This window comes from Mesoplodon mirus, assembly GCF_964341445.2.
Source record: "Mesoplodon mirus genome assembly, chromosome: 13".
NCBI classification, from domain to species: domain Eukaryota; kingdom Metazoa; phylum Chordata; class Mammalia; order Artiodactyla; family Ziphiidae; genus Mesoplodon; species Mesoplodon mirus.
The window spans coordinates 37,955,109-37,977,930 of NC_138989.1; the positions used below are offsets into that span (position 1 = coordinate 37,955,109).

Genomic DNA, 22,822 nt, shown 5'->3' on the forward strand with positions numbered 1-22,822 from the left:
AACCACTGGACTGCCAGGGAATTCCCTACAAAAGAACATTTTAAGTAAACATGAGAAGATTAAAATAGAACTAAAATAAATGAAATAAGCCCTTAGAGAAAAAGTATAACTAATTTACCTAGGCACTTACGTCTTAAAATTCTTTTCATGTTTCATTTTTTTCAACAGCATTTAATGATTTTAGTTACAGATTTAGTAACTTTAATTAAATACAAATATTTGGGGGAAGGATAAGAAACTAAGTGGTATCTCATGGCTATCCCAGATTAACATGTACAGTATATCACTCGGACACCATAATTAAAGAAACACTGTTGATTTGGTGGCAGTTTACCCTATTTAAAATGTATCAAGAAAAATAAAGCTTCAAGTTCATAAGTTGTAAATTTAACCCTAAACATTTATGTCATATTTTTTAACTTTTTACACAACACTGAACACTCCCCATTATCAGTGGTTCTCAACCAGAGATGATAACTGCCAGTGTCCCACGGCCCCCACCTGCCCACTCTCCCCAACACACCACCCAGGGAGAGGTTCAACAATGTCTGAACACTGTTTTGGTTGTTACACCTTGTGTGTGGGGTGGGGAGGGCTGCTACTGGCATCACCTGGGTAGAAGTCAGGGATGCTGTTAAAAACCCACAGGATAGCCCCCAACAACAAAGAATCACCTGGCCCAAAATGTCAGTAACACTGAGCCTGAGACACCCTGCTCTAAACAGCTGATAAAAACAGGGCAGACATTTCAAGTATAAAAAGTCTTATTATGTGAATCTTAAACATCTTCCATATCCTTTTTATCCCAATTACTACTATGCTTATTTAAGACAGTCTTCATTACATAGTGTAAATTTAAAAAACTACAAAATTCATGCTAGGTATTTAGAAATGATCTAGCTCAGTAGTTTTACTATTTTTTTAAAAAAACCACAAGACCTTATTTCCCCCATATGAAATCTTAATAAGAACCCCAATATATAAGACATATAAAACATGCAGCTGCTCTAGTTGAAGCAGAAATAGAAAACCCAGAATTATAACCTACCCAAACAACTGCTTGCTCCCATGACTCCATCTGAGGTATCTCCTCAGTTGAAAATAACCAATCTAAGCCACCTTTCACATTTTTGAGCAAGAAGACTGAGGCCCAGAGATGTAAATGACCTGGCCACAGCTTCAGGTCAAGATTAGTACCTACAATTACTGACTTTCTAATGTATTTTTCTTTCCACTGAAAAACCTGAAGCCAATACAATATTATTTGGAGTCCTAGCTTAACCTTTTCCCCTCCATTTCTCCCATTCTTTCCACTCTACTCCCATTCTTTCCCTCTATTTCTCCCATTCTCTCCACTCCAGAGATAAATAGTTATTTTCCTCCTAGAGATGATTCAATAAAATTAAATTTTATGATATTAAAAATAATGATATATTAGACGCTTTTGTAATTGCCAATAAATTCTCTATTACTGTTCTAAAAAACAAAGTTTCTCAGACATGTTAAGTTACAAACTACTACAGCAACAATGAAACAATAACAAAAGCATACCTGAACAACCCAAGGACTGTTAGCAAAAGCCATGATGTCCCTTTCTTCCCAGAAAAAAGCAGAATCGGATCTCTTAATCATTTCAAATTTGCTGAGAAGCTTCATAGCATATACCTTCCTAGTGGATTTATGCCTTACCTTTAAAATGGAAAATAATGAACATTTCATTAACATTTAAAGCTCAGTGTTTCCCAGAACAATTTACTAAATAATTTAACATTATTAGTCTTGCTATTTTAACTTCTCTTCTGAATTATCCCAATTAGATAATGTCAAGGCTTTAACTACCAGATGTAAGTAATGTTAGAAAAAAATCTTTATTCCCTATATTATGGCACACTTCCCCCTCCTCCACCCTGCTAGTTATGCTACTTCCTGTTTATAAAACTTACTATTGCACAGCATTTTAGATAGTGTAATATGAGGAGTAAAGATTTCTCTTTTGATGCTTGAAAACTCTTCTCTACCCATGAATTCTTGGGGAAAATATTTCACACTACTGCTGAATTAGACTCTACGCTTTCATATCCTTAGGCAAGAATGTCTAGAGCAATTTAAAGCAAAAATTTTATAAAAACAATACTTTCCCCAACAACATATGTTAAACACACAAGTGGATTTTTTAATTTTAAAAACATTGTTTTTTTAATCTCATTAAAATAACCTACCAGTTGAACTTCTCCAAATGCACCTCTACCAATCACCTTCACTACTTCATAATCTTCAGCTTTCATTCGTAAATCTCTAATTTTATTTATTGTGTCTTTATCTGTATGAAAAGAAAAGTTTATAATTTTAAATCACTGAAGCATTATAACTAAAACTGCTTATTTTACATTCAAGTTCTTGAGAAACAATAAAAAACAAAGATGTGCATTAAAAATTATTTAATATAAGTAAAATATGAAGTTGTAAAACAGAGAAATGTTCAATGTGCTAAGAATTGTTTTTAATAAATTCTGGAATGACTTCACTCTGTTAAAATATTTTTCTTAAATCTGACTTACTAGAATGTTTTAAAAAACCAAATATTATACTACACGTACACTGAGAATAATTAGTTAATTCATTCCTGGTATTTTAAGTATATATCAAATTTGAATCAAGGGGCCACAGGGAGATATTTTAGATTAATGAAACAAGTTTTCTTTTTATCAAGTCAGTTTTGACGATCCTTTTAAAAAGATATAACTAATTTAAGATATCAAAGGTAAACATGCTAAAGAATCACGTACTTATTATATTTCTCTATTTGAATGCAGATTTTAACTTAAAACACACAGTGGGAATCACTACAATTATTTATATAAACCTGTCACACTACAAACTACAATAATTTAAAATCCCCACTGGATAGATATTCTAATTCCTAATTTGGTCATAGATTAAAATAGGGCTATTTTAACCCACATGGGTCAACACTGGCATGAGATTACATGGAAAAGCTTCACAGCAGAGTTATACAAAATACAGGGCAGCTATTAAATTTAAGTTCTAGTTCCTGATAAAGGTACATATAATATCTTGTCTTTCATTTGAAATGCACATTTAAACTCATGTTTGTATACATTATGACCCATAAACACATGCAACAGAGAGCAAACTTTCACACAGGGATAACATAGGTACATTTAATTTTAGATCACATATCTATTGCAAATGTAACAGCAAGATATAAACAATAATCAATTTACTGCAGAAACATCTGTGTTAACTATAGAGGCTCTACAGTAATCACTGTAGATACATAAAACATAACTTTAAAACACAGTGTCTGCTCTTATGGATTTCAAATGAAACTGAAACCAACAAAAATAATACCAAAAAATGCAAAAAGGGAAATAAGCACAAGCACAGAGTTTGTGGAATATAAAGGATGACACCTAACCCAAGGCTGCCTAGGAGGGAGGTGGTTAGAAAAGGCTTTCTGGAGGTGAAGAAACCTGAAACAAGTCTAAAAAGAAAGCAGTTAGCTAGCTGGGAAGAAGAAAAGAGAGAATATAACAGGCAGATGGGCAAATATAAGCAAAGGCACAGCAAAACTGTTTGTTGCTGGAGTATCAAGTCTGTGGGAAGGATGTGAAGGAGAGGCTGGAGAGCCCCAAACTAGTTAAGGAACTTGAACTTTACCTGTAGGCCAGTAGTTGTAAAATTATTATTTAATCAACAAAAATATTTTTCACATTAAAGTTTAAAAGCAGTACAATATGAAAATAGATAAAAGAAAAGCGCTCTGCTTCAAGAGGGTAGTGGTGGTGGGTGTCGTCAGAGAAGGGCTGGAGCCTCGTCTACTTTGTACACCTCCATAATGCAGCCCGATAGAGTCCTGTGGGATCTGTCAGGAACTGAGAACAACAACCTGAAAACCACTACTACGTGTTGGAAGCCATGACAAGAAATAAGGCGTATAAACAACACAGCCAAATTTACATTTCAGCTGCACTACTCCAGGGAATATGTAAATGATAAATTCAATAAGAGCAAGACTGGAGCGGGGGTAGAACTTTAAGAGTACTGTAATACTCCAGACACAAAATAAGAAAGTTCTGAACCAGGATAGTGTGTTATATAATAGCCTATGGGGTTGAGAAAGGATCCCTGGCTCTGGTTATACCAGATTTAGAGCCATAAATAGGCTATAAAGTCTGTAGTTTTGGGCTCAGAAAATATATCTGCTGCACGTGTGGACATAGAGATCTTGCTTCTTATTTTAATTTCTGACAGCACAGGAAGTTACAGATCAGCTCGTTACTTGTGATTTGAACATTAGTTGTCAAAATGACTTTATTACATTTAAGTTTTCATTAAAAGTGCTGTCTTGTCTTGTAATTTTAGGTTAAATCAAAAACTAATTTCCAAAGTCAGTGTTCAATGATAATTCAATGATAGTTGAGAGTGGTTCTTCTCATTAAGAAAAATCTTCATCATGGTCCTTGTCTTAATCAGCTCATCCTGCCATGCAAAATACCACAGACTGGGTGGCTTAAACAGACATTCATTTTCTCATGGTTCTAGAGGCTCAAAGTCTAAGACTGGGGCCAGCGTGTTCTGCTTCTGGTGAGATCTCTCTTCCTGGCTAGTTGGCAGCCAGCATCTCTCTGTGTGCTCACAGGACCTCTTATGTGTTGCACAGGTAAGGACACTAATCCCATCACTAATCCCATTTTATCACAGTCCCACCTTTATGACCTCATTTAACCTTAACTGCCTCTTGCTTGGCCCTATCTCTAAATACAGTTATATTGGGGGATTAGGGATTCAATAGATGGATTTGAGGTCGGGGGACACAACATATTCCACACAAAAAAATCACAAATGTCACCACTGCTAAGCCATTGACTTGTTATATGCAAACATAAACTGGGATATTCAGCTTCAATTTCTGTCAAAAATGTACAGAATTGATAACGGTTAGTTCAGTCCACGAGAGTGAATGATGTTTACCACTGATCCTGTGGTTCAGTAACATGATAGATTCAAATATTTTCCACAAAGTACTTGCTGATGTATAATACAATGAATAACTACAGGCTTTAAACACCTTGTATTTTCATAAACTTTGTTATTTTGTTCAACTAACATTTTCTGCACCATACATAATTTTAACTACCATCACTTGTAACACATGTTAGCAGACTCCACTTCAAGTTGTACTTAGTGTTTCCTCAACTTTTTAAAAAACATTCTTGCCTGTACTTGTTCCATGCAGACTATACATAGAGGCTAATTCTTCACTCACTTCAAACTCAGCATTGATTCCTCAAACAAGAGTCAAGGAAAATCACTCAAAATTGTCTTGTTTTTTAATTGACTATTGCTGTTGCTCCCAATGGTCTCAATTATTTGAGCAACTACTGTTTTTGCCAAAAAGCTAATAGTTTTTTAAAATTTTTATTTTATTTCTTTATTTTTTATACAGCAGGTTCTTATTAGTTATCTATTTTACATATGTTAGTGTATATATGTCAATCCCAATCTCCCAATTCATCACACACACACACACACACACACCGCCCCCCACCACTTTCCCCCCTTGGTGTCCATGTTTGTTCTCTACATCTGTGTCTCTATCTCTGCCTTGCAAACCAGTTCATCTGTACCATATTTCTAGATTCCACATATATGCATTAATACACGATATTTGTTTTTCTGACTTACTTCACTCTGTATGACAGTTTCTAGATCCATCCACGTCTCTACAAATGACCCAATTTCGCTCCTTTTTATGGCTAATATTCCATTGTATATATGTACCACATCTTCCTTATCCATTTGGCTGTCGATGGACACTTAGGTTGCTTCCATGACCTGGCTATTGTAAATAGTGCTGTAATGAACATTGGGGTGCATGTGTCTTTTTGAATTATGGTTTTCTCTGGGTATATGCCCAGTAGTGGGATTGCTGGGTCATATGGTAGTTCTATTTTTAGTTCTTTAAGGAACCTCCCTACTGTTCTCCATAGTGGCTGTTATCAATTTACATTCCCACCAACAGTGCAAGAGGGTTCCCTTTTCTCCACACCCTCTCCAGCATTTGTTGTTTGTAGATATTCTGATGATGCCCATTCTAACTGGTGTGAGGTGATACCTCATTATAGCTTTGATTTGCATTTCTCTAATAATTAGTGATGTTGGGCAGCTTTTCATGTGCTTCTTGGCCATCTGTGTCTTTGGAGAAATGTCTATTTAGGTCTTCTGCCCATTTTTGGATTGGGTTGTTTGTTTTTTTGATATTGAGTTGCATGAGCTGCTTGTATATTTTGGAGGTTAATCCTTTGTCCGTTGATTCATTTGCAAATACTTTCTCCCATTCTGAGGGTTGTCTTTTCATCTTGTTTGCAGTTTCTTTTGCTGTGCAAAAGCCCAAAAAGCTAATAGTCTTAAGGAAGTTTTTCTCTCTGTACACATTTGCTTTGTTGCTGCAAACACCATCAGTGAATAGCTTTCCCTGCTTGACTAACAAATAAGCCACTTGTAAATTTATGTAAGGTCATAACCTCATTTTCTTTTTTCATCTTTGTAAAGAAAATTCTGCTGTGGTGAGATATTCTATTTTAAATTTTCTGGGTTTTTCTAACTGTTGCTTTCCTGTGAGTTGGGAATGTTATGGCGAGTGCTTATTCTGGTAATGTCAATGCACATTGTACTCTTTCAGCACGACTACAGTATAACTGCATAATAACACAATGCCCTGCCCTCTAACTTGATGAAATAATCCACACTTCACTGTGCCTCAAAATAACAACATTCAGTTTCACTTTTCTTTTCCTTTTTTGTTCTGACATGATGGGCATGCACTGGCAATGGAAAAAAAATAATAAAATTCTGTGGTATGGTGATACACATGGAATGCTATTGTGTTGTAACTGTGTCACTGTGATTTCTAGTGTGCTGAGCAGCAGTGTGAAGCAATAACAATGCCATGTATGATTTTTGTCACAGGTACTCAACTCTTCAACTTGTGTTGTAGCATAAAAGTGGTCACAGACAATACATAAAAGAATGAGCATAGCTATGTCCCAATAAAACTTTATTTATGGACACAAATCTGAACTTCATATAATTTTCACGTCATGAAATATTATTCTTCTTTCGACTTTCTATAAATTATTTTAAAATATAAAAACCATTCATAGCTCACAAGCCATCCAAAAACAAATGGTAGGCCAGATCTGGCCTGTGGGCTGTAGTTTGCCAACCCGTACTCCAATGGAAATCCAGCTTCCCTGAGGACACTGCTTCCCCTGCAGTTCTACAGTGGTGCCCTTTACCCTCCACATGCTTTATACCAATGGCCCTGAAAGTGGGACAGGTGAACTCTACTGCTATCTCTACACTCCCACCCTGTATTTGCCAGCTTTGCTTTTCATGTTTATTAGGTTCTATCTCCCACTACCTCTCATTGTCACTGTAATCTACTGACCCTCAGGTCATCACATCTCACTGCTAGACAATTTTAGTTCCTGGGTTACCAACCTTCTCTCCAGTATTTTCCTATTTTAATTCTTAAGGACTTTAATATACCCATAGATGATACTTCTAATAGCCTGGCCTCTCAATACCTTTAACTTCTCTCTTTCAATGATCTTGTCCTCTACCTTATCTCAGCCACTTATTTCCATGGCCACATACTAGATCTTGTCATTATCAGTAATCATAGTCCTCCCTTAATTTCAATTTCAAATACTGTACTCTCTAAGCACTCCCTCAGCTTTCCTGCTCACTCCCTCCAAAAACCACATCCCAACAATCCCCAGCCCCACCAAGACCTCCAATCCACTGATCCTATCCATTTTTACTGTACCTCATTGTACTGACAGGTTCTCTTTCTTACCTACCGAGCTTAAATTACATGATCAATTATTATAATCACTCGCTTGCATAACCTTTAATGCCTTAGCTCTTTTCTGCTTCATTATACTTAGTTTGGCAAAACCATAATTCTAGTTAAATCCACCTCTACAACTAACTCTATGTCAGCACCCATGTAGTTGAATATGCCTGGATAAATACATAAAATCATACTGACTGATCCCACTTTAAATCCGTAATTGCAAACATAAAGCTTGCCCTTAATTCTGCTTGGCAATCATATATTTCTTTAGTATATTCACTCTCCCACTTTACTAGAGACCGTATTTCACATTTTCTTTTCTCTTCTCAAACCTCTCACTGATCCTCGTTCATAGCTAATGACCTTGTTGGTTACTACCCTGAAACAATCGGAAGAAAATTGCCATAGACTTACCACTAAATAGATATATTTATAATTATATTTATGTATTCATTTTCAACTACCAGCACATGCCCTCATATATTTGGTCTCTTAACTTTTTACTATAGGAGAATACTGCTATCTCACACCAATCCCTCCACTGGTGATGTCATCCTTTTTCACGAGCTCAAGGACATTGCTCCAGCAATTCCCCCCCCTCTTTCTCCTGTATCATTAAGCTTTTCCCTTCCTAACTGGATTGTATCATGCCATTTTCATTCCCATCTTGATGCCATTTCTCTCACTAGCTGCTGCCCCATTACTCAACCCCACTACAGCAAAATTCCTCAAAAGTTGTCTGTACTCTATTTCTAAATCTTTCTTCATACCTGCTCTTAAATCCATTTTGGGTGAGCTTTGGCCATTACCTTTCTATCAAAACTGCTTGTCAGGGAGTTCCCTGGTGGTCTAGTGGCTAGGATTCAGTGCTTACACTGCTGTGGCCCAGGTTCAACCCCTGGTCAGGGAACTGAGATACCACAAGCCGCCCAGTGTGGTCAAAATTTTAAAAAACAAACAAACAAGAAACAACAAAAACGAAAGTGCTTGTCAAAGTCACAGGTGACCACCATGTTGCTAAGTTTAACAATGAATTCTCAGTCTTCACCTTGATATATCAGTAGCTTTTGACAGTTTGATCACTCCTGCTATACTTTCTTTACCTGACTTCCAGGATACTACATTCCTACAACAATACTAAGGGCATTTTTTCATTTTCTTTTCTTTTCTTTTTTTCTTTTTTTTTTTTTTTTGGCTGCACTGTGCAGCATGTGGGATCTTAGTTCCCTGACCAGGGATCAAACCCACGCCCCCTGCATTGGAAGTGTAGCCTTAACCACTGGACCACCAGGGAAGTCCCAAGGGTATTTTTTTCTACATTAATGATTACTTCTCAGTTGCCTTTGCTGGTTCCTCCTCTTCTCTCAGATTTCTTAACACTGAAGCATCTCAAGGCTCAGTCTTTCATGGTGTTTTCTTCTCTATATACACTCATTTACTGGTGGGCTTTAAAAAGCACTTGACATGTCAACAACTTACAAATTTTTATCTCTAGTTCAGACCTCTCTTTTAAACTTCAGATTATATATTCAATTGCTTACATAATATATCTACTTCGTTAACAGACATCCCAAATTTAATGTGTCTAGGGGCTTCCCTGGTGGTGCAGTGGTTAAGAATCTGCCTGCCAATGCAGGGGACATAGGTTTGAGCCCTGGTCCGGGAAGATCCCACATGCCGCGGAGCAACTAAGCCCGTGTGCCACAACTACTGAGCCTGTACTCTAGAGCCCACGAGCCACAACTACTGAGCCCATATACCACAACTACTGAAGCCCGCGTGCCTAGAGTCTGTGCTCCACAACAAAAGAAGCCAACACAATGAGAAGCCCGTGCACCACAACAAAGAGTAGCACCACTCGCCGCAACTACCGAAAGCCCACGTACAGCAATGAAGACCCAATGCAGCCAAAAATAAAAATAAAAAATTTAATATGTCTGAAACTGAAGAGGTGTTCTCACCCCAAACCTCTACCTTTGATTTCAACACTTCAGCTGATGGGTCAATTTTGCTTGGGGCAAAAACCCAGGGGCATTCTTGACTCCTATTTTTTTCTTACACTCCACATCCTATCTGGCTGGTTCTACCTCTGAAATATATCTGGACCTGATAACTTCTCACCTTCTACACTGCTACCATGCTGGACCAAGCCAACATCATCTCTTCTTTGGGTTACAGCAATCGCTTCTTAACTGATTTCCTGGTGTCTATCCCTGCCTCTCAGTAGTCTATTCTTAACATGGGGCGATATTCTTAAAACACAATTCAGATCATGTCACTCCTCTTCTCAAAACTTTGACTTGCTATCTTACCCAGAGCAAAAGTCAAAGATCTTACAATGGCCTACAAGATTCTACATGACCTACCCTCTCTATTTCTTTCCTTCTCTGATGTCATCCTACTATTCTCTCCCTTGTTTAATCCTCTCCAGCTGCAGTGGCTTCCTTGTTGCTGTTCAAATATCCTCTCTTATGGCCTTTGCACTGGCTGTTCCTCTGTATGCCATTTTCTTTCCTTAAACATCTGCATGGTTAACCCTCTCAACTACTTCAACTCTTTTCTGCAATGTCACCTTTTAGTGAGCCCTCTCCCAGTCATCGTACCTAAAACTGCAAAATTCTCCGAACTTCCAATCCTTCTTACAGTGTTCCACTTTTTCCCATAATAAAAATTAACCTGTTATTTACAGAATTTAATATAATACTTGCAAAATTATAAATTTGGTATGCTCTTATTACTTTAAGACCAATAAGCAGGACTGTGTGATCATCAGATCCTTTTAACAATTTCTGATTGTCAACTGTGTTGAGCCAGGTGATGGTGGCAGACAGCTAAAATTCAGAGAAGTGAGATATTACTATACAGCACAGTTAGCAAGGAATGAAATGGGCAAACTGAGTCACAAATAAACACCATAAGTCTCAATAGGCCATAAACTAGCTAATCATCTCTAAATAATCACAAGTTAGCAAAAGAGGCAGTGCAGAAAGGTTTCAGGGTTACAAAAAATTAAAAAATATTTCAATCACATACAGACTCTTTAACTTTCTAGAAAGCAAATGGATGATTTTTCTTAAGGATCTTTTTTTTTTTAAATCACACTTTATACCCAATAAATTTTACTTCTAGGAATACATATACATACAATGACGTATTAGAAAACATTTAAATTGTGTTGTTTAATAACAATTACATAGAATGATGTTCAACATATGATGTTGAGCATAGAAACAGATAAAACTCCATGTGGTATATGAACTTAATTTTCTAAAAACACAAATATATACTGGTATATATAGACAGAAAAAAGCCAGAAAGAAATATACCAAAATAGTAACTGCAGTCATCTCTAAGTATGGTGGGATTAGAGATTATTTTATTCCTTACATTTTCCATTTACTTCAAGTTTTCTATAATGACTCGGTTTCTTTCTAATGCGAAAAAGATATATTTTGCCTCGTTTAAGATCCTAGATTATAAAATGCACCATCATTTTACGTACCACTATAGATTGTAAGACAACCCAATTATTTTAAAAATGTTTTTAAAAAGTCAGAATAGATAAAGTATAGCAATAAAAGCTATGAACAATGCAATATTTGTCCAATATACTGCTACTCTTTGCCTAAAGAAATCCAATACACCTTGCAAATTTTCAGAGTAGTCACAGCAGCCCTAATAAGCTCTAAAATTATCTAAAACTTACCTAGAAAATTTATAATGTGGGATTCAATTCCATAAAACTGATTTTGTTTCAATGCAACAGTTAATAATAAAAATAAAAATAAGTTATTCTATGTCCCTATGTTCAAACAGAATTCAAGCTCCAGGAAGATGTGCTATGTTTTGCCAGTGTGCACACACGTGTAAACACACATACAGAGTAATCCAGTGTGAGAAACAGATTGGCAAAAAACAAAACCAAACCCAAACTCCTCAACACATCATAAAATGGCTTTTAGATCTTGTTACTCTCTGATTCTCCAATCTTTTATTTCTAGATACTCTCCCAACAATGCTCTGGCAATGCCTAGTTACTTGCAATTTCCCACACAGCCATACTGCTTTACATCTCCATTCTTTTGCAGATGTTGATCACCAACCTAAAATGACTAGCCCCACTTTATTTGAGCAGGTTACTACTAAACAAGATCTAATCCTTTATCCATCTCCTCCTGATCCCCTCAGTCTGATAAGCTGCCTTTCTCCTCTGGGAAACCACTATTTCTCTATTATTTCATCTGTCAACGTGGGCTGGAATTGTCTGTATTTCTTCTGTTAGATTGTATGTTCCCATTTCCTTAAGGGTAGAGACCATACTTCATTCATGGATATGTCTTTGATGTACGTATGTGCTCAATAATACTTAACTGAAACATTAAAAATATTGATATTTAATGATATTATTTACAAATGGCTGCAATCACTTGCTGCTCTTATCTGTTCAGGGACAACAGAAAAGCCACATATATATTTACTCCAAAATAATAAAAGTATATACTTAAAAATCAATCTTGGGTTTCTCAAAATGTTATACAGAATTATATGACACGAAAATTCCACTTTCAGATATCTACCCAAGAGAAATGAAAACATATGTCCACACAAGAACCTGTGCACTAATGTTCATAGTAGTATTATTCATAATAGTGAAAAAGTAGAAACAATCCAAATGTTCATCAACTGATAGATGGATAAACAAAATGTGGCATTATCTATACAATGGAATATTATTTATTTGGCAATTTAAAAGAATGAAATGCATGCTACCACACAGATGAACCCTGAAGAGAGCACACTAAGTCTAAAAAGCCAGTCATAAAGGATCACACATTGTATGAGTCCATCTATAGGAAATGTCCATATTGGCAAATCTATACAGACATAAAATAGATTAGTCATTGTCTAGGGCTGGGGAGCTTGGGGAGGATTGGGGAGTGACTGCTACTGGGTACAGAGTTTCTTTACAAGATGATGAAATGTTCAAAAAGTAACTGAGGTAATGGCTGCACAACTCTATAAATACAGACAAAAAACAATGAACTGTACACTTAAAATGGGTGATTCTTCAGTACATAAATTATATCTCAATAAAGCAGTTTTAAAAAATCAATTTTGGGTTTGGCAATGATTTTTACATGCAACACCAAAAGCACAATCCATATGAGAAATAAATGATAAATTAGACCTTATCAAAATCAAAAACATTTGCTCTGTAAGATAATATGTAGCCTTCTGAGTCTGGAGATGGAGCTTATTGATGCCCCTCCCCTTGAGTGTGGACTGGAATAGTGACCAGATTCCAAAGAGTCAGGTATGGAAAGGAAAACCGGTAACTTTTCAGGAGAGAAGCCTGGCAGACACTATCTTAAAACAAGTGCTAGGGCTTCCCTGGTGGCGCAGTGGTTGAGAGTCCGCCTGCTGATGCAGGGGACACGGGTTCGTGCCCCGGTCCAGGAAGATCCCACATGCCGCAGAGCGGCTGGGCCCATGAGCCATGGCCGCTGAGCCTGCGCGTCCTGGAGCCTGTGCTCCGCAATGGGAGAGGCCACAACAGTGAGAGGCCCGTGTACCGCAAAAAAAAAAAAAAAAAAAAGTGATAAACATTAATATTATCACTGATAAATCATTATGGTACCACATATCCCAGATAAAATGTGATGAGAAGCACATGTCATCTCTGTGGTACTCATCCCCAAAACCCATAACCCCAGGGTAATTATGAGAAAACATTAGACAAAACCAAACTGAGGAAAGTTCTACAAAATACCTTATCAATAATCTTCAAAACTGTCAAGGTCATAAAAAAACAAGGAAAGCCTGAGAACTCTCACAGATTGAAGAAGACTAAGGAGAAATGGCAACTAAATACAGTGTGATATTCTAGATTGGATTCTGGAACCAAAAACAGGAGATTAGTGGAAAAACTGATACCTAAGTAAAGTATATAGTTAACAGTAATATACCAACTTTAATTTCTTAGTTTTGTCAATGTACCATGGTTATATAAGATGTTAACATTAGGGAATGCTGGGTGAAGGGCATACAGGAATCTCTGTTCTATTTTGCAGCTTTTCCATGAGTTTATTCCAAGATAAATACATTAAAAAGTAAATAAAGAGAATATTTAACATTTCTTTTTGAAAATCTATCTGATTTAGTAATATTTTACTTGTAATAACTTCAAAAAGATCGTGTAGTACCCTAGGTTATCCTGCGTAATATGTTCAATTTTATGGCTCCATTAAAAAATTTTGACTTTTATACCACCTTCTGGTGTAAAACTGCATTTTGGCAATATATATCAAAATGCAAATTGGATGCAACTTTTGCCTCAGTAATTCCTGGAATTCACTTCAAAGAAAGGAAAACCAAGTATACCAAGCTGTATGTACAAAAAACGTTAATATAACATTTTCACTAATAAGCAAAAAACTGGGAGGAACCTGAGAACCGCTATTACAGAAACAGTTTTTTAAATTATGGTACGTTCATTCAACGGAATATATGTATTCATTTTAAAAAATGTGTTATCCATACTTGTTGACATAAAAAGGTATTCTGCAACTTGCTTTTTCACTGAACACACTGTGGATAGCTGATAGAAATGTCTTATTGGTTTTTATGTGGGTTGTTCTAACTTTTTGCCCTAACATCAATATATTTTTGCAATGATGAACATTCCCATGTATTTTCAGTGCTATTTTTGCAAGATACATTTCTTTAAATAAAAGTATTATGTTATACCCATGAACATTATTAGTTTTAAAATACTCTAACTGCCCTCCAGTCCCTCACCAATCTTGGATATTATTACTTTTTACCTTTCTCCTTCAGGTTGCAGGGGGGCAGGGAGGGTTGGTTCTTTTTTTAACCCATATTTCTTTTTTTTTAACCCATATTTCTTTTTTTTTAACCCATATTTCTTTTTTTTAACCCATATTTCTTGAAATATTAATGCTTTTGTTCAACTGTGAACTGCTCATTGGTAATTTTTATTTTTTCTCCATTACACTACATATTCAGTTACTTTGTCCATTTTTTTTATTGTTTGTGTTTTTCTTATTGACTGGATCTCTTCATACATTAGGAATATAATTCTATTACATATGTTATAATTTTTTCCAGTTTGTTATCTTTATATCTATTTTTCTTTATAAAGTTTTGATAAGGCAAAATCTGTTAAGTGTTTCCTTTACAGTTTCTACCCCTGGTATCTTGCTTCAAAAAAATGAAAAAAAGCCACTCCCTACTTAAAGACTATAAGCATAATACCTATAATTTCATCTAGTATTTTTTGTCTTTACATTGGTACATGTTGTGAAGTAGAGACAATTTCATTTTCTCCTCATATATGAATATCTGTCTCAAAACAAATTACTGAATAATCTTACCTTTTTTCCAATGACCTAACTGCCATAATAAGCTTACATCAAATTTTCATATAATAAAAAAAGTATGCTTCTAGACTCTCTATGATGATCTGTTGGTCCTATGTCCTTCAACAAAGTACTATTTTTCTTATACTTCAGTATCCAGTTTGAAAAAATAATCCCAAAATATGATGACTACAATCCTGTCCCATTCTCCAGAAATGGAGATACATCCACCACTCAAGTGCTAGAGTTACCCAACTACACAAGTCTTTCATAGACTTCATAAGCAAACAAACATGTCAAAACGCTACTACATTTCAGTACTTTCTGGCTTCATAAAGGCAGACTCTTATATGTACCTTAATACTTATTTGTGGAGAAGGAAGCTTTTAATGCCACTAACCAAATAATAATTTTGCATTTTTGTCATCACTTGAAGAACTTGAAAATGAAATTGTATACTAATCACAATATATGATCATTATAATCTATTTATATTCTACTCCTCTCAAGAAACTTATCCGCTTTAAATGCAGAAGTAAATTATATATAAAATTTCCAGTTTCACAATTTTTGTTCCTTAGAATTCCCCCAGAAGTGTAGATTTCTAACTACATCTAACTTTATATTCAAAGCACATGAAAACCACCTTTAATTTTACTAAAGATAATGTAGTACTCACTTTCAATATCACAGTATATGATTTTATAAGTGTAACGAGACATTCTTAGGAGAAACTAGTCACAAACATTAAAATGAGGGCTCTTCTACAAGTCATTAAAATTTTTGATGTTTTGTTTTAATTACTATTATACCTTAATTTAAAATAAAAAGTTTACTTTTTCTATTGAGTAGTATGTACCTTCTGTGTAATTCTACAAGGAACTAAGGCAAACATAGTCAAGTTGTTTTTACTTCCTTGGATGAACAACAGATTCATTGATTGATATCATTCAGAATATGCTGAACTGAAAACTATTTTATTATTTTTTAAATAAAAGATCACTGTGTGTTGATTTTAATCACCAACCAATGAATAGCTGATTTAATAACACTAACATTCAACTATCAAAATAATCATTTAATAAGTAGAAAGGTATCATGATTTTAACAAGTTTAAAAAGTAAGGAAGAATTTTACATTTTGAAGCATGCCTGAATAACGACATATTAAGACTTCAAGACGGGGAAAAAGAGGAAAAAACTTTCTAATGATCATCACTGCCAGTTTACATATAAATAAATATCTAATTAAATGTGTACAATCCATGAAATACTATTTTTGGAAGGAATTTAAGTAACCACTAGAGAAAAGGTTAAGCTCCATTAAAATACTGTACAGTAAGTTACTAAATATAATTACTTGGAAAAATAAAAAGTTTAGATACAATCTTTTTACAATGATGCATGTAATTTACCTTTTAATGCAGTGATTTAATACAGTGATAACATAATAGAACCTTTTGAAAGAACTTTATTTTCTACATCTCAACTGAAATTGTTTTGTTCTTACTGTGTGTGTGGCTTGTCAGTTGTACCTATCATCACAATTAAACTAATAGATACTAGTTTGCCTATCTGCTTCTGATCTTTTGTTCAAAATAAAATGTTAAATTACTGCCTAAGCCTTGAGCCTCATGTTTTCCTCTTCCAAAGGTAACTACCTGCCTAGAATTGATATATTTAGTCAGTTTTTTAAACTTCCTCAGAACAGTGATTTCTAAAAAAGTGGCCACCCATACAAAAATCATCAAATCAAAAACAGAAATACAAGAAATTCAAAATTCTAGTGTTATAATCTGCCTAGATCTGGGGGTATAAACTAATTTAAAGTGCTCAACTTTTTTCTCTTTCCTTGAACTTCAATTCCTTTATCTAAGTTTTTAAAGATCATGAGAATAATGAAGACAAAAAATAAGACACTAAGTAATTCTTTTTTATCCAATCCATTAACCCAATAGCCCCAACCTGCCATTTCAGTCTCTTCTGCCACGTGTCCTCCTTACTCTTTCCTGCTCATCATAAACCAAGTTCAATCCAAACTCTTGGTTCCTCAAAGGTATCATAACTTTTGGATGGCTTAACAAACGCTGTTCCTTCTCTGCCTGAATTGTTCTTCCTCAACTGAGAAATCTAGCCCATCCTTTAAGACTCAACTCAAATACTACTTTCTTTCTGGAGCCTTTCTTTACTCTAACATTTGTGTATCATTACTTTCTCTACAAGCTTCCACCATAATAAAGGTATGTATAAGTTACTACTTGCTTCTGTATTTCTCCTCACAAGATGGTAAAATTTACAGTTTTTAAGAAAAAAAGAGCGTATTATTTTTCATGTTTCTAGTGACTGGGCATTCAAAAAATATTTCAAGAATAAATGGCCTCATGCAGTGAGTTTATCATTTTCTCATACATATTGTCCCCATAACTCTAAATGGGGAAAGATTAGAGGGAAGAAGTTACTTTTGCTGTCTCAAGAACTTTTCACGTTTTGGCTCATCACAGGCTTTTGGCCTAACACAATTTTTACAGATTTGTACTACTCTTTTGCATTTATCCCTGGATATGTACTCACACTTGACAGAGTCATTCATATCCTTTCCTATCTGAGCTGAGAACTGCTTGTGCAATCACCTTGGTTTCTGTGGCTGCAGCCTTCTTATATTTACCCCTTTTTGAAATTTCATCCTTCACTTGGAATCACTATTAATAGGATTTATCTTTTCAATAAATTTGATTAAATTTCCTAAGCTTGGAGCACATGCCTAACTGTGCCCAGAATTTCTTTCCCTCATTAATAGAAAGTCTTAGGCAGTGGTTCTCCACTGAGGGCAATTTAGACCCCCAGGGGACATTTGGCAAAGTCTTGAGACATTTTTGGTTGTCATAACTGGGGGAGGGGGCAGAGTATGCTACTGGCATCTAGAACGCAGAGGCCAGGGATGCTGCTAAACATCCTACAATGCAAAGGACAGCCCCCCACATCAAAGAGTTATCTGACTCAAAAATGTCAACAGTGCTACTGCTGAGAAACCTTGATCTAAAGTGAAATGAGGGCTTCCCTGGTGGGGCAGTGGTTGAGAGTCCGCCTGCCAATATGCAGGGGACACGGGTTTGTGCCCCAGTCCAGGAAGATCCCACATGCTGCAGAGCGGCTGGGCCCGTGAGCCATGGCCGCTGAGCCTGCACGTCCGGAGCCTGTGCTCTGCAACGGGAGAGGCCACAACAGTGAGAGGCCCGCGTACCGAAAAAAATAATAATAATAATAAAATAAAATAAAAATAAAGTGAAATGAATGCTTTGTCTCAAGGTCTCTGTCGTATCCTAAATGCTAATCAATTTAGCATTTCTGGTCACAAACTGAGAACAGCAATTATTACTCTCATTATTTTTTCAATAATAAATCACTGGCAAAGCAAATTAAAATTTTATCAACAGTTCTCTATGCTCTTATATAAACGGAGAGCTGATACATCATTAGCAATAGCTATTATGCTACTACTTTTGTAATTTGCATTAGGAAAGCTATAGTATGCTACCAAGAAATACCATTTGTTTTTTTTTAACCACTTTTTAAAATCCGAATATAGTTAATTTACAATGTGTTAGTTTCAGGTGTACAGCAAAGTGGTTTAGTTATACATATATATATTCTCTTTCAGGTTCTTTTCCATTATATTTTATTAGAAGATATTGAACACAGTTCCCTGTTATACAGTAGATCCTTGTTGTTTATCCATTTTATATATAGTAGTATGTATATGTTAATCCCAAACTCCTAATCTATCTCCCCCCACCCCACCTCCACTATCCACTTTGGTAATCGTAAGTTTGTTTTCTATGTCTGTGAGTCTATTTGTTTTGTAAATAAGTTCATTTGTATCTTTTTAGATTCCACATGTAAGTGATATCATATGATATTTGTCTTTCTCTGACTTACTTCACTTAATATGATAATCTCTAGGTCCATCCATGTTGCTGCAAAAGGCATTATTTCATTCTTTTTTATGGCTGAGTAATACTCCATTGTATGTATATACCACATTTTTATCCATTTATCTTTCGATGGACATTTAGGTTGCTTCCATGTCTTGGCTATTGTATGTAAACAGTGCTGCTATGTACATTGGGGTGCACGTATCTTTTTCTAATTAGTCTTCTCTGGATATATGCCCAGGAGTAGGACTGCAGGATCATATGGTAACTATATTTTTAGTTTTTTAAGGAACCTCCATACTGTTTTCCATAGTGGTTGCACCAATTTATATTCCCACCAACAGTGTACACCCTCTTTAGCATGTATTGTTTGTAGACTTTTTGATGATAGCCATTCTGACCAGTGTGAAGGGATACCTCATTGTAGTTTTGATTTTCATTTCTCTAATAATTAGCAATATTGAGTATCTTTTCATGTGCTCTTTGGCCCTCTGTATGTCTTCTTTGGAGAAGTGTCTATTTAGATCTCCTGCCCATTTATTGATTGGGTTGTTTGTTTTTTGATATTAAGTTGTATGAGCTCTTTGTATATTTTGGAAGTTAATCCCTTGTCAGTAGCATCGTTTGCAAATATTTTCTCCCAGTCCATAGGTTTTTTTCATTTTGTTTATGGTTTCCTTTGCTGTGCAAAAGCTTTTAAGTTTAATTAGGTCCCATTTGTTCATTTTTGTTTTTATTTCCATTAATCTAGGAGGAGAAAAATAAACAACAAGAGTGCTGCGATTTACGTCAAAGAATGTTCTGCCTATGTTTTCCTCTTAGAGTTTTATAGTATCCGGTCTTACATTCAGGTATTTAATCCATTTTGAGTTTATTTCTGTATACGTTATTAGAGAATGTTCTGCTGTCCAGTTTTCCCAGCACCGCTTATTGCAGAGACTGTCTTTTCTCCATTGTACATTCTTGCCTCCTTTGTTGCAGACTAACTGACCATAAGTGTGTGGGTTTATTTCTGGGCTTTCTATACTGTTCCATTGATCTATGTCTGTTTTTGTGCCGGTACCATACTGTTTTGATTATATATGTATTGCTTTGTAGTATAGTCTGAAGTCAGGGAGCCTGATTCCTCCAGCTCTGTTCTTCTTTCTTCTTTCTCAAGGTTATTTTGGCTATAAAGGGTCTTTTGTGTTTCCATACAAGTTTAAATATTTTTTGTTCCAGTTCTGCGAAAAATGCCATTGGTAATTTGATAGGGATTGTACTAAATCTATAGACTGCCTTGGGTTGTACAATCATTTTAACAATATTGATTTCTTCCAATCCAAGAACATGGTATAGTTTTCCATCTGTTTGTGTGGTCTTCAATTTCTTTCATCAGTGTCTTACGCTTTTCAGAGTACAGGTCCTTTGCCTCCTTAGGTAGGCTTATTCATAATTATTTTATTCTTTTTCACGCAATGGTAAATGGGAGTGTTTCCTTAATTTCTCTTTCTGATATTTCACTGTTAGTGAATAGAAATACAACAGATTTCTGTATATTAATTTTGTAGCCAGCAACTTCAGTGAATTCATTGATGAACTCTAGTAGTTTTCTGATAGCGTCTTTAGGAGTTTATATGCACAGCATCATGTCATCTGCAAACAGTGACAGTTTTACTTCGTTTTTCCAATTTGGATTCCTTTTATCTCTTTTTCTTCTCTGAATGCTGTCGCTAGGACTTCCAAAACTATGTTGGACAGAAATGGCGAGAGTTGGCATCCTTGTCTTGTTCCTGGTCTTAGAAGAAATGCTTTCAGCTTTTCACCATTGAGTACAATGTTAGCCGTGGATCTATCACATATGGCCTTTATCATGTTGAGGTACATTCCTTCTATGCCCTTTTTCGAAGAGTTTTTATTATAAGTGGATGTTGAATTTTACCAAAAGCTTTTTCTGTATCTGTTGAGATGAACACCTGGTTTTTATCCTTCAATTTGTTAATGTGGTGAATTAAACTGATTGATTTGCAGATATTGAAAAATCCTTGCATCCCTAGCATAAACCCCACTTGATCACAGTATATGATCCTTTTACTGTATTATTGGAGTTGGTTTGCTAGTACTTTGTTGAGCATTTTTACGTCTATGTTCATCAGTGATATTGGTCTGTAATTTTCATTTCTGTGGTATCTTTCTCTGGTTTTGGTTTCAGGCTGATGGTGGCCTCATAGAATGAGTTCAGAAGTGTTCCTTCCTCTGCAATTTTCTGGAATAGTTTCCAAAGGATAGTTGTTAACTCTTTTCTAAATGTTTGGTAGAATTCACCTGTGAAGCCATCTGGTTATGGACTTTTGTTTGTTGGGAGTTGTTAAATTACTGATTAAATTTCAGCACTGCTAATTGGTCTGCTCATATTTTCTATTTCTTCCTGGTTCAGTCTTGGGAGATTGTACCTTTCTAAGAATTTGTCCATTTCTTCTAGGTTGTCCATTTTGTTGGTGTATAGTTGCTCGTAGTAGTCTCTTATGATCCTCTGTACTTCTGTGGTATCGGTTGTAACTTCTCCTTTTTCATTTCTGATTTTATTGATTTGGGCCCTCTCCCTTTTTTTCTTAATGAGTCTGGCTAAAGGTTTATCAACTTTGTTTATCTTCTCAAAGAACTAGCTTTTAGTTTCATTGACCTTTTCTACTGTTTTTGTCTCTATTTCATTTATTTTTGCTCTGATCTTTATGTTTTTCATTCTACTAACTTTGAGTTTTGTTCATTCTTCTTTCTCTAGTTGCTTTAGGCATAAGGTTAGGTTGTTTATTTGAGATATTTCTTGTTTCCTGAGATAAGCCTGTATAGCTATAAACTTCCCTTGCTGGGTTTATTTTTTGAATCCAAACAAATGCTCTCTACATTTTTCCTTTCAGGTTCATGGATTTTTTTTACACATACAATGATCTCCATTACCTTCTTTTAGACTGGTAGTATCTGTTTAATAAGTACGCTTTCATACTAACGTTAATTACGAATCTTGTACCCCCAAACCGCAGTGAAATTCACAATGGTTTACAAACATATACAGTCAAAAATCACCATTTCCACATCCCCCTCCTCCTCCTTCCAGTGTGTACCTGCCCCACAACATGTTTCTTCCCACCAAGACAGTTCGATTTTATCTAGATACCTTCCTAACCCTTACTTTAAAAGTTCACCTTAAAATCTTTATCAGTTATGTGAGGCTGATAAACATTTTCTCTGTAGTCCTTATTATTTAGGTATCATAGACCAGAGTCCAGAAAAGCAAATCTTTATATTTAACTAGTTATTCAGTCAAAGGGTCACAGATTCTCTTTTCCCTTTCAGTGTCCATACATGCTTCAACACAAAAAGATGAAAATACAGTTTGTAATATAATTAGGCCTGAAGTTTAAAATACTTCAGGCTGCTACACCTTAAAGCTACTATACTTTAGTGAGACTTGAGCTGAATTACTAAAGAAAAACATTTTATTCCATATTCTAGGTGTTATTCTTAGATCACTACATCTGATACCTGTCAGCAAAAAGCAATGCAAAGCAAAACATTTACCTTCAGAAAAATAATTTTGATGTACCCACTAATGAAAGCTATAAAAATCCATATAAATGAATTTCAGCA

The 22,822-nt window shown here is 35.4% G+C and overlaps 1 protein-coding gene across 1 annotated transcript in view; it reads right to left on the reverse strand.

Annotated features, from left to right (window-relative positions):
• Positions 1 to 22,822, reverse strand: part of ROCK1 (Rho associated coiled-coil containing protein kinase 1) — a 154,217-nt gene that overhangs the window by 83,087 nt on the left and 48,308 nt on the right. The window contains exons 3-4 of the mRNA XM_082640433.1: positions 2,220 to 2,320; positions 1,552 to 1,689 (exon numbers count right to left, since the gene is read on the reverse strand). Coding sequence (XP_082496559.1) covers positions 1,552 to 1,689; positions 2,220 to 2,320 — 239 coding nt within the window. The remainder of the gene's footprint in view (positions 1 to 1,551; positions 1,690 to 2,219; positions 2,321 to 22,822) is intronic.